The 12613-nt window shown below is 46.3% G+C and overlaps 1 protein-coding gene and 1 long non-coding RNA gene across 7 annotated transcripts in view; one reads left to right on the top strand and one right to left on the bottom strand.

Annotated features, from left to right (window-relative positions):
* Positions 1-1752, bottom strand: part of MAPKAPK5 (MAPK activated protein kinase 5) — a 33421-nt gene extending 31669 nt beyond the window's left edge. For 3 of the 4 annotated variants that reach the window (XM_061385018.1, XM_061385017.1, XM_061385015.1), the window contains exon 1: positions 1243-1640. In XM_061385018.1, the coding sequence (XP_061241002.1) occupies positions 1243-1275 (33 nt within the window). In that variant the 5' untranslated portion in view covers positions 1276-1640. Of the gene's footprint in view, positions 1-1242 lie in introns of all 4 variants that reach the window. The other variant, XM_061385016.1, reaches the window with a different exon arrangement.
* Positions 1753-2034: 282 nt separating this feature from the next.
* Positions 2035-12613, top strand: part of LOC133228934 (uncharacterized) — a 97166-nt gene continuing 86587 nt past the window's right edge. The window contains exons 1-2 of one of the 3 annotated variants that reach the window (XR_009730418.1): positions 2035-2271; positions 2379-2467. This is a non-coding gene — a long non-coding RNA (uncharacterized LOC133228934). The remainder of the gene's footprint in view (positions 2272-2378; positions 2468-12613) is intronic. The other 2 variants (XR_009730420.1, XR_009730419.1) reach the window with 2 other exon arrangements.

The raw sequence follows: 12613 nt of genomic DNA on the forward strand, positions 1-12613 counted from the left end.
ACACAACACCTTGCACAAAGCAAATAATGCTAGCTGAATTTAAAAACCTGCCAAATGTATTTTGATTCACAACCCAATCATATAACTTTAGGCAATACATGATGCTATACCAATGAAATCCAAACCAAAAGAAAAAAAAATGTATCTATCAAAGCAGTCTTTTGGATCCTTTAATTCTATCATTTAAAATCTGATATTTCTTAATGTATATGTTCTGTCTTGATGCCTCCTTTAAAAGGTGAATTTTCTTTGAAATGACTGATGACTTCTATAAACTTTGTAACCCCCAAAATTGTTAGAAGTGGAAGTTCTTAATTAGTTATTGGTAGTAGTGATTGTGTCTTGATGGGGAAAATAACCCCGAGTTGCCCATCCCTCAAGAGAAAATGAAATTCCTAAATGCACAGATTTGACTTAATACTGTAAAATAAGTAAGTAATAAATATCAAACTTTAAGCTTCCGTGTTCAATTTACATAAGAAACTTAATTTCCTCAGTACAGCTGAATGGTAACTTTCTGACTCCTAGTGACTTACTGCCGCAATGTTTGCCTGTTTAAAAAAAGTAAAAAGCAGGGTTTTTTGTTTTTTTTTTCAAAATTTTATTTGGGCCACTTTGGAACACTCATATTTGCCTTTTTTTTTTTTTTTTTTGTTAACAGAGCGGTATGTAAAGGACACCATTAGCTCCTCCTAAATAAACTCAACGCCCCCCAGGAGAAGGAAAAGGAAACAGGAAAAGGGGAGGAACCACACGGAAAAGTGAAAACAACCTATTTGCCAAAGGGCAGGTTTTGTAAGGTGAAGCACCTCCTGCTGAAACTGCAGATTTCAAACAAATCTGGAGCGAGGGGTAAGATCCAACTCTCCAAGTGCTGTTGCAGCAGATCACCTGAAAACAAAATCTAATGGTACTTGGGGAGTGATCGAATAGAGAGTATCAGGGCGCCCTACGTGCTACTCCCATCAAGTATCTCCACACCACCCACCCTCCATTCTAGGGAAGTACAAATCACATCCCGCTTCAAGCAGGTAAGTCGGAGGGAATCGGACGTCCCTCCCGCGCCCTCCACAAACCCTTTGCTCTCAGCGCTGTAAAACGCAGTCCACGGAACCCAGGAGTTGGAACCCACGGAACTGAAAGCCGGAGTTGCTGGAATCTCTAAGTTCTCTCCGCTTTCTGAGGCTGAAGCCGAGAGGAATGCCAAAGAGACAAAGCGGGGAGGCATCTCCCCCAACTTACCTTGATGGCTTTCTCCATATCGCTCTCCGACATGCTCCGCGGGGCCCGCAAGGCCGGGAGCAGCGGAGGCTGCGCAGCTGCCCGATCCCACCGCAGCCGGGGGAACAAGGGGCTCAGCGCTCGGGGCCCTGGGTCTCGGGGAGACGGGCAGCAGCCGCCCCCAGGGACCTGAGGGGACGAGGGCCCCGGGGCCGGCTCGGCTTCGGCAGGCGGCTCTAGGCTGGCGGCGGCAGCAGCAGCGGCTCCCGGGAACAACTCTTTGTGCTGGGCCCCGCGCGGCCGCCTCCCGGCCTCATCCCCGGCCGGGGAGGCAGGCTCCCGGGGCAGGGCGAGGCGGGGAAGGCCCCGATCAGGGGCGCTGTGTCGGGGCCTCGCGGGGCCGCCGCTTAGGTCCGGGTTCGCCAGGTCCTGAGGAGGAGCCTGCGCCTCCGCCTTCGCCGCCGGCACCGCCGCGAAGCCGAGGCCGAGCCCGCCGCCGCCGCCGCTGCTTCTCCCGCTGCCGCTTCAGCACCACACATCGCCGGGACACCCGCGCCGGGCAGCCCGGCCGGCCGCCCGCCTGCCGGCGCTGTGCCCCGCCTGAGCTCTGGGCCGCCCCTCCTGTCGCCCGACTTCGTGTCCCCACGGCTCCACGCGCCCCTCGCCGCGGTCAGCTGGGGTTTCCGAGCCGCCCGCGAACCAAGCAGTCGACTTGCAGGCGTCCGCCAAGGCCTCCCCAAGGTGGCGCCACACCCAGGACAGGCCCCGGGGCCCTCCGCAGCGCTGGCGCCGAGCTGATGACGTAAAGGGGTCAGGGGCCGGCGGGGCGGGGCTACGGGCCCTCACCAGCTGACTCTGGTGCCTGCGGGTGGCACTACAAACTAGTTTGTCCCTGCGCAGTGGACAGGGCTTCTGGCGCGGGAACTGCCCTACGGAAAGATCCGGAGATAAACGACTAGTGATGCAGGCTTGGAAACTGAGGCTCCGGGTGGGTCAGGCGGTAACAAGAGTTCTATATATAATAATAGCAATAATAGTTATATATATACGGTGCGTTTACTTTACGTGAGGCTCTTTTCTTCCCTTAGTTTGTCTCATCTTTATAAAGTAGGCATTTGGCCCTTTGAGCTAAGTGTGTTCTTGTTCCCTGTTAACAGGTGAGGTAACTGAGGCTGTCAGAGAGCGAAACTCATTTGCGCACAACTGCGGATAGCTGAGAAGTGCTCAAGTCGGAACTGGGACGCAGGTTTGTGCTCGTTACTCAACCAACACAGATGACTTTTTTTTTTTTTTTTTTTAATGCCTGGCTCGAGAAAACAAGTAATCAATGAAAGCCGGACACTAAAGCCTTTGCCTATCAGCATCCCATCTGCGGACCAAATGCTGAACTGGGTGCAGGCCCTCCCTCTCTGCAGCCCCTAGGCTCTGGCGGCGGGGAGCAGCCTACAGCTCATGGGGTTGGCCTGGGGGCTCTGGAACCAGCTCTGCCGCACGGGCCCCCCAGATCTCTGACCCCAAGGCTCGTTCGCTCCGCTCTTCCTCATGTCGGCATTTAGCTGGGTATCTTTCCCTTTCGGAAAGTGGAGTAGCCAGCAAATTCAGGCTCCCATAGCTCCGTGGGAGAGAGGAGGGCCTCACCAGATGCGGCTGCTCTTCTGCCAAACCTCTCCTGGGCAAGGGGTGGTGGAGATTAGGGGTCGGGAAGGTGGAGAAGCCAGGCTATACCAACAGCCTATCAAAGAACCTTGAAAGAGTATTTGGTTAATCACCTCTTGGTGGTTCTTCATTCATTCACTTATTTACTGAGCACCGCTGTGTGCCAGGCCTACTCGACCCTGGGGAAAAAGTAGAAAAAAGACACAGTACCTGCTCATGGATTTTTTTTTTTTGAGAAAGAGCAGCAGAAACTAAAGAAAGAAAAGCACAGTTTGTGGATACTAAGAAAGTAAACAATGCTGAGGTAAGAGAATTAACTGGGTGTCAGGACTTTTAAAGTAGAGGATCAGGAGAGGTCTCCCAGGTGGCAACCCTGATGCTGAGACCTCGGATAAATGAGAAGGAACTGTCTATGGAGATCCAGGTCACTTTCTGGGCAGATGAAACAGCAGTTGTAAAAGTGTTAAAGTAGAAGCTAGGTAAACGTGGTCAAGAAGCAGCTCGGTCATTGTAGCTGGAGCAGGGAGAGTAGGAGAGAGCAGTAAAGGATGAGGTCGGAAAGGTGAAGAGGGTTGTATCATCTACGCCAGCGGTCCCCAGCCTCTGGAATCTGATGCCTGACCTGAGGTGGAGCTGATATAATAATAGAAACAAAGTGCACAGTAAGTGTAATGCGCTTGAATCATCCCGAAACCATCCCCTCTCCCCTACCCTGGTCCGTAGAAAAATTGTCTTCCTAGAAAGTGGTTTCTGGTGCCAAAAAGGTTGGGGACTGCTGATATACACCTTTAGGGTCATGATGAGAACTTTGGATTTTATTCTAAGCCACTGGAAGGTTTTAAACTAAAGAGGGGTCTGATCAAATTTATGTTTTTAAAGATAAGACTCTGCTGTATGGAGAATTAAATATGGACAAGTGAAAGTGGAGACGTGAACAGTTATTAAGAGGCTGTTGGAATAGCCCAGATTATTATGATGCTTGAACTAAGACAGTGGCCATAAAGATAAAGTAGATTGGTTTATGATGTTTTGGAGGTGGAATTGAAAGAACTTCCTGAAGAACTCCATGAGGAAGATGAGAATAAGAAACAAATCAAGAATAATTTTCAGGACTTCCCTGGTGGTCCAGTAGCTAAGACTCTGAACTCTGAATACCTCAGGCCCGAGTTCAGTCCCTGGCCAGAGAACTAGATCCCGCATGTGGCAACTAAGACCCAGGGCAGCCAAATAAAAGCAATAAAAATAAATACTTTAAAAAAAGAATAACTTTTAAGAGACCACCTTATGCAACTTGCATAGATGGTGGTGCCATTCAGTGAATGAAAGACTTGATGAGAGTGAGAAATCTAGAGTTCTTTTTTATCTGGTTAATTTGAGGTTCTTGAGGAATGTACCAGAGAATTGGACACATAATGGGATATATTTTGCGGTGCAGACATAGTGTCCTCTTTGTTGGCCATACACCTACAGGACATTCTCCATCCCCCATAAAGTCGGTGTGGCCATGTGTCTATGCTCTCCCCCAATGGAAAGTGAGCAGAAGACGATGTGCACATATCCAGGCCTGGCCTGGAAAATCTGTCAACAGATGCTCTCACTTACTCTGCCAGCTGGAAGATGATGACCAGGTTCTGGAGAAGGCAAGACTTTAAGATGGAAGATACCTGGATGGAAGAGAACTCTGCCCTGTTGATCTCAGCATCCTCTCAAGATTGTTATATGAGAGAAGAAGGGAAAAAAAAATCTCTTGTGTTGAGCTTTCATGTATTTACAGCTTTTTGTTATAGCAGCTTTGCCTGTTGTAACACAAATAAGAAAGTGATTCTGCAGTGAACTGTGGGAGAAAATTTTGAAATGACTTGGATTAACATTATCTACGACAGTTAGGAAATAGAAGGTGCCTTGGTTTCTTTGGTTCTTTCAGTAAGAATTTCTCAGGTCCCTCTCCGTGCCAGGCACTGTGCTACATAGAGATTCAGAGATGAGGTCTGAGCCGTACGCATTCTGAGTCTTGCAGCTAAACTCAACATCTGTCATCTGCAGATGTTGTCCCTCTATCTAGAAACTTTCTCTCCTTGGCACACAGAGGCCAATTCCTACGTGTTCTTCAACCACATTCTAAATATTAATTCATCAGAAAGACTGGGCCTAACCCTGGTTGCCGAGGACCAGCCCCGGCTGATCCAGGGTATTCGAAGGAGAGACGGCATAGGCGAAGATCAGGAGACAATTGCTTAATTAAATGTTAATTAAGGATATAAAGAGTAATAGAATGAGGATAGCTCAGTGAGGAAATTTAGTGGAGAAAAGCAGTTGAAATAAGGATAGCTCAGTAGGAAAATTCAGTGAAGAAAAGAGACTGAATAAAATTCCAAAGCAGGGAATTAATGTCACCTACGAAGGCCGCAGGCGTCCTCCCGTTCTCCCGAAGGAGAGGAGACACTAAGGCCTCCCCGGTCGGATCTTAGAAGCCCAGGCAAAATTAGTAGGCTTGACAAGCTTCCCTGCCTCAGAGGAAAAATTCAGCCAGAAGGTGAAAGAAAGAACGACATGGGGACACCAAATTCCGGTGAACAAAAGGAGATACTTTATTTTCCAAAGCAGTTTTATACCTTAAGTTGTGCATAGAGGATAATGGGGGAAGGGGTAGAGGCATGCAAAGACAGCAGTTCCTGATCCTTAGCGAAGTCAGGCTTTCAAACTTATCATATGCAAAAGTTTAGGTGATTTACATCATCTTCTGGCCAGGAAGCCTGTTAACATTTTAAGAAACTTATTTTTCTCTAAAGGTGATTATTCTAAAGTCAGGCGCCAGCCTCCAAAAAGCATTGGAGAAAGTTGCATTCCTATAGGGCAAAGGTGAGGTGGGCTCAATCAAGAAAAGAATTAACTCAAGGGTCCAAGATTACAAACATTGAGGCAACTGCTTACATTTCTATACACCCATTATATCAATCAATACACCGCCAAGGACACAGTAGGTAAGGGATATGGAGACTTAGCAGCAAACATTGGCCCAACAAGTGAAAAACCCTTCACCAATACAATTTCTAATCAATCTTTTAACTACTCAAAAGAATCTGTATTTACACAGTTTAGAACATCTCCTGCCTCTCACAGTTGGGAGGCTCTGAACAATCACATGTTGCCGGAAAAAACCTATTCAGGCAGGCTAGAGGACTTCCAAAGGAGTTTGTAGGTTGAAACACTGTCACACCCAAGAATTATTAACTGGAGCTGTAAGCTAACTCTTTTTCAGAGAGGTAGTGGGGGACAGCCCCCTGTAAAGTCAGAGGTGTAGGTGACAGCACAAAGCAGAAAGTAGGCAGACTCTGGTTTTGGGGGTAGATTGCTCGAGAATTTCCAGGGAGACTCCTGAGGCTTGATCCCGCCTTTGCGTATGTCAAGCCTCCTTCCTCATGACCTTTGCCACGGGCGGAGCTGGCTCCCCACACCTGGTGTTTGTGTGCTCAGTCGCTTAGTTGTGCCCAATTCTTTGTGACTAATTGGACTGTAGCCACCAGGCTCCTCTGTCCATGGGATTTCTCAGGCAAGACTACTGGAATGGGTTGCCATTCCCTTCTCCAGGGGATCTTCCCACCCCAGGGACTGAACCCACATCTCCAACACTGGCTGGCAGATTCTTTACCACTGAGCCACCTGGGAAGCCCCGGGTCTGACCCTTCAGTTCAGTTCAGTCGCTCAGTCGTGTCTGACTCTTTGTGACCCCATGGTCGCACACCAGGCTTTTCTGTCCATCACCAGCTCCCTGAGCTTGCTCAAATTCATGTCCATTATGTCGGTGATGCCATCCAACCATCTCAGCCAAGGCCTGACACTTGGTTCAGTCTAAATCAATTATTCATATTACCTCATAATTCACTTCCTTGTACTTATCACAATTTTAATTTATATATCCACTTTTTTTTCTTTAGGGTCCTCTCCTCTATTATATTAAATATTCTCAAAAAGGGAAGGAATCTTATCTGCATTATTAGTTCCATCCTCAACACCTAGCCCACAGTAGGTGTTTGATAAATATTTGTTCAAGAAATCAAGGAACGTGGTAGACAGCCTAAGATAACCCTCAGAGATGCCTGTGCCTCTTGGTATTCATGGTCTTGTGTAATCCCCTCACTGTGCTCATGGGCTGACCTAGAGACTCACTTCAAATGATGGGCTCTCATGTCTGAGATTAGATTACAAAAAGGCTGTGGCTTCCCTCCTGGGTACCCCTCTCTTGCTTTCCCATTCTCTTCCCCATTTGCTCTGAGGAAAGCCAGCTCAAATGTGAGCAGCTTTATTAGTTTCCTAGGGCTGCCATAGCAAATTACCATAAACTAGGTGACTTAAAACAATGGAAATTTATGCTCTACAGTCCTGCAGGCCCAAAGTCTGAAATCCAGGTGTCAGAAGGGCCCTGCTCCCTCTGAAGACTCTAGGAAGGGTCATTTCTATCTCTGCCAGCTGCTGGTGGCTCCCAGCAGTCCTTTGGCCTACAGGTGTATCCCTCTAATCTCTGCCTTGATCTTCACATGACCTTCTCCGTGTGCCTCTGTGTTCCTTCCTCTTCCAAAGACACCAGTCATTGGATTTAGGGGTCACCCTAACCTAGTATGACCTCATCTTATCCTAACTAATTGCATCTGCAGAGACCTTTCCACATTCTGAGGTTCCATGTGACCAGGAATAGGGGAGAGAATGCTAGTCAGCCCACTATTGTTGCCCCTAGGGGGGCCCACATGTCAAGGAACTCATGTCTCACCAGCTGTCAGTGAGAACTGGAGGCCTGGCAAGTGGTCACGTAAGTGAGCTTAGCATGGATCCTCACATAGTTGAACCCTGAGATGATTGCATCCTTGGCCAAGAACTTGATTGCAGCCCTCTGTACCAGAGGCACCCAGTTAAGCTATGTCCAAATTCCTGACCCACAGAAACTGAGATAATCCATGTTTTTAAAGTGCTAAAGTTAGGGGCCATTTGTTATGCAGCATAGATAACTAACACAGATGTTGGTGCCTGAAAGACGGGTGCTATCATAACAGCTCCCTAAAATGCAGGAGTGGTTGGGAACCAGGCAGTGGGCAGAGGTTCTAACGAGTTTGACGAGTGTGTTATAGAAAGCCTAAATTATCTTGAACAAACTTAGCAGATAGAGGTCTGGGCTTTGGTTCTCCAAGTGTGGCTGCCAGACCAGTAGTATGGGGCCCTTAGTAGATGTACAGTAAATATTTCTTCTTGGGGCCATAAGATTGGAAACCAGGAGTGTATATCACTGAAAAAAAAATCCTTTTACCATGTTCATTTCGTTTTCAGAAAAAATTAATAAAAACAATGACAATCAGTTACTTTTTATTCTTCATGAAGTAGCTGAATGAGTGGGACATGACTGGAGGGACTGTGAGGGAATGGAGGCCCAGAGGTAAGGCAATTTATTTTTTTTAATTAAGATTAAAATCCATGTAACATAAAACTGACCATTTAAAAGTGAACAGTTCAGTGGCATTTAGTACTCAATGTTGTGCAAGTATCATCTCTAACTAGTTCAAAGACATTTTCATCCCCAGGGGAAACCCTTACCTGTTACGCATCAACTTTCCTTCTCTCCCTAGCTCCTGCTGCTGCTACTGCTAAGTCGCTTCAGTTGTGTCTGACTCTGCGCAACCCCATAGACGGCAGCCCACCAGGCTCCTCTGTCCCTGGGATTCTCCAGGCAAGAACACTGGAGTGGGTTGCCATTTCCTTCTCCAGTGCATGAAAGGGAGAAGGGAAAGTGAAGTCGCTCAGTCCTAGCAGTGACCAGTCTGCTTTGTCTCTTTGGATTTACCTATTCTGAACATTTCATAAACATAGAATCAGACAATATGTGGCCTTTTATGTCCAGCTTCTTTCCCATAGCATCATGTTTTTGAGGTTCATGTATATAATAGCATGTATCAGTGCTTCATTAGTGTTTTATGGTTAAATAATTTCATTATGTGAATGGGCCACATTTTGTTTGTTCATTCATCTGTTAATAGACATTCAGATTATTTCCACTTTGGGGCTGTTGTGAATAGTACTTCTGTGAACATTCATGGAGAAGTTTTTGTTGGAGTCCCTGTTTGCTGTTATTTTGGGCGTGTGACCGTCGCCTTTTGACTCATTGCATTTGTCTAGGTGTTGCCCATATACAATCACGAGGCATGTAATGCCATCTTGTGTTTTGTTTCAACCATTTCTAAAACTGAAGTATTGCTCAGTGGTAAAGAATCTGCCTGCCAATGCAAGACATGTGGGCTCAATCCCTGGTTCAGGAAGATCTCCTGGAGTAGAAAATGGCAACCCACTCCAGTACTCTCGCCTGGAAAACCCCATGGACAGAGGAGCCTGGCGGGCTGCAGTCTATTAGATTGCAAAGAATCAGACATGACTTAGTGAATGAACAACAACAATAGTTAATTTACAATGTTGTGTTAGTTTCAGGTATACAGAAAAGTGATTCAGTTATATAGATATATTTTTTCAGATTCTTTTCCACTATAGTTTATTGCATGATATTGAATACAATTCTCTATGCTACACGGTAGGTCCTTGTTACCCTTTGGTAACTGTAAGTTTGCTGTGAGTCTTTTCTGTTTTGTAAATCAGCTCATTCGGGTAACACTATCTTTGAAAGACACCAGCCTGATCATTTGGTCTACCTGTCAGATCTCGGAGAGGATAGCGCTGCAGTTGTACTTACAAACACAAGGTGGCACCTGGACTTAGAAAACCCCACATCAGCCCCCTTCTCAGGGCTGCAGGAAGTTCTTTGCGTCCTCTATTCCGCCATTTCCTCTTGGACGCTGGGCAAGGCCAAAGGCAGAAACACCAGCTTTACACCCAATACTCCTGTGACTGACCCACATCTAAAAACCCAGAGAGATTAGGTTGTTCATAACCTGAGAACTTTGTTTTTGCTTCCAGACAGCTACCTAGTGTTCTAATAGGTTTCTGTCACTAAAAGCCAAGGAGATTAATGGGTCTAGGATGTCAGAATCAACATTATAGAAATTTTCTTAATAGCTGGCATTTCTTTTGTTATTTGTCAGTTTAAGAAGCAGATTCTCTTACCATGAGTCTGATTCACAGGGATGTGGGCAAGAAATATTACATTTCTCTGTTTTCTCCAATTCACCCCAACAGGGTTTTCAGCAGCACTGGAGTATTAAAAGGTTGGCAGTTCCAATGTCTTAAGTCCTCTCCTTCAGATAAGAGCACCACTTTTCTTTGGGGATCCACCCGTCATTTTCAGCCTCAAATAGACTAGAAGGGCCTCCAGGGCTCCAAGGGTGGACGGTTAGAACTCAGGTCGAAGTGATCACTGCAGCTTTATCGATCCGGCCACTGGTCGAGGGAAGGGCAGGACGTCACATCAGTTAGCATGAACCTGAGTCTCTGCTGGGGCTAGCAAACACGGACCTTCTCCTAGCCAGTGGACTTGGGCCTTGCCCGGTATGAGATGAGAGCTCTTGAAGTCAGTTGGTTCTTCTAAGAATCCAGACCCACCAGAACCAAAATGGGTATGGTTTAAACATGGAGAGCTGGAGCCAAGAGATGGAAACTTTTTGAACTTCTGGATCAAGCCACGGTCAGAGCCGAGATCTCAGGGTTTTGGAATATGGGGACCATATTTTTTTCACACTGACTTGAACTTGGTTTTCTGATACTTGCAAGTAAAATTTTCTTAAGTAATACACTGTGTATAGAAAATCTTCCCAGAAGTACTCTCACCTATATCATGAGATTTGGATTAAGTTGGTGGTAAGGTCAGGCATTGGAAAGTCATCACCCTAAATTTTTATCACCCTAAATTTTGAGGGTGCTATTTCGCATCATGGTAGGGATTTGCCTTCCCAAATCCATTTTCCTTTTATTCTTTAGAATTAAGAACTTTAGTTTTAGAGAGGCACACTGACTCCCAGCTAAAAAGATGAAGTTCCTTATCCTTTGCAGCTAGACGTGGCCATGTATCTTAACTTTGTCCAATTCAGTTCAGTCGCTCAGTTGTGTCCGACTCTTCGCGGCCCCATGGACTGCAGCACGTCAGGCCTCCCTGTCCCTCACCAACTCCTGGAATTTACCCAATTTCATGTCCATTGTGTCGGTGATGCCATCCAACCATCTCCTCCTCTGTCATCCCTTTCTCCTCCTGCCTTCAATCTTTCCCAGCATCAGGGTCTTTTCAAATGAGTCAGCTCTTTGCATCGGGTAGACAAAGTATTGGAGTTTCAGCTTCAACGTCAGTCCTTCCAGTGAACACTCAGGACTGGTTGGATCTCCTTGCAGTCCAAGGGACTCTCAAGAGTCTTCTCCAACACCACAGTTCAAAAGCATCAATTCTTCTGTGCTCAGCTTTCTTTATAGTCCAACTCTTACATCCGTACATGACCACTGGGAAAACTATAGCCTTGACTAGATAGACCTTTGTTGGCAAAGTACTGTCTCTGCTTTTTAATATGCTGTCTAGGTTGGTGATAACTTTCCTTCCAAGGAGTAAGCATCTTTTAATTTCATGGTTGCAGTCACCATCTGCAGTGATTTTGGAACCCCCCAAAATAAAGTCTGCCACTGTTTCCACTGTTTCCCCATCTATCTGCCATGAAGTGATGGGGCTGGATGCCATGATCTTAGTTTACTCAATGTTGAGAACTTTAAGCCAACTTTTTCACTCTCTTCCTTCACTTTCATCAAGAGGCTCTTTAGTTCCTCTTTACTTTCTGCCGTAAGGGTGGTGTCATCTGCATATGTGAGGTTATTGATATTTCTCCCGGCAATCTTGATTCCAGCTTGTGCTTCATCCAGCCCAGTGTTTCTCATGATGTACTCTGCATATAAATTAAATAAGCAGGGTGACAATATACAACCTTGACGTACTCCTTTTCCTACTTGGAACCAGTCTGTTTTTCATGTCCGGTTCTAACTGTTGCTTCCTGACCGGCATAGATTTCTCAAGAGGCAGGTCTCTTTGTATGTCCAAAGACGTATAAATAGAAGCTTTGTGGGCAGCCTCCTGGAAGTTGCCTTATAAAGTATCCCACCGTTCTTTGTCCTTTAACCGTCTTGCTTCTTGGATATTGTTGTGATGGCTGGAATGTGAGAAGTCATATTAAACCTCAAGGATGAGGGTCATGCTGTAGGGATAATGGAACATTGAAATAGTAGGAATCACTTATTTAAAGACTCTGTGGAATCACTTTAATAGCCCTTCACTGCTCACCTTTGGGCTTCTTTTACCTGAGAGGTACATGAGCACATTCTAGGGAGCCTTCTTCCCTGCCTGCAGTCAGCAGGGGCCCTTCTTGTCCTTCCATGATGTCATTACGTTTTTGCTCTCATTGTATCTGGCAGTTATATTGTATTATAATCATCCGAGAGTCTGTCTCTCCTCACCATGTCCTGAGCTTCTAGAGAGAGTGAGTCTCACAGGTCTTAGTCGTCTTTGCATCACCACGACCTAGCACTCAGTAGCCTTCCAGTAGTTGTTTATGATGGACGTATGTAAGTGTGAAGAGTGTAACCTTTTCTTCCACCAGGCCCAGGTTAGGCCAGCCATCCCCCTTGGCACAGTCAGAACACCCTCTTCCTGTTAAGTCCCTATGTTTAATCCCTCTCTCTCCCTGGGTAGACCCAGGTGCTGTGACAACAAGGACAGAGGTTTCAGCTGACCTCCTGCCACCATGCACCACCTCATGCCTAGGAGACTGCCAAGATG

Source organism: Bos javanicus, chromosome 17 (assembly GCF_032452875.1).
Source record: "Bos javanicus breed banteng chromosome 17, ARS-OSU_banteng_1.0, whole genome shotgun sequence".
Lineage (NCBI taxonomy): Eukaryota > Metazoa > Chordata > Mammalia > Artiodactyla > Bovidae > Bos > Bos javanicus.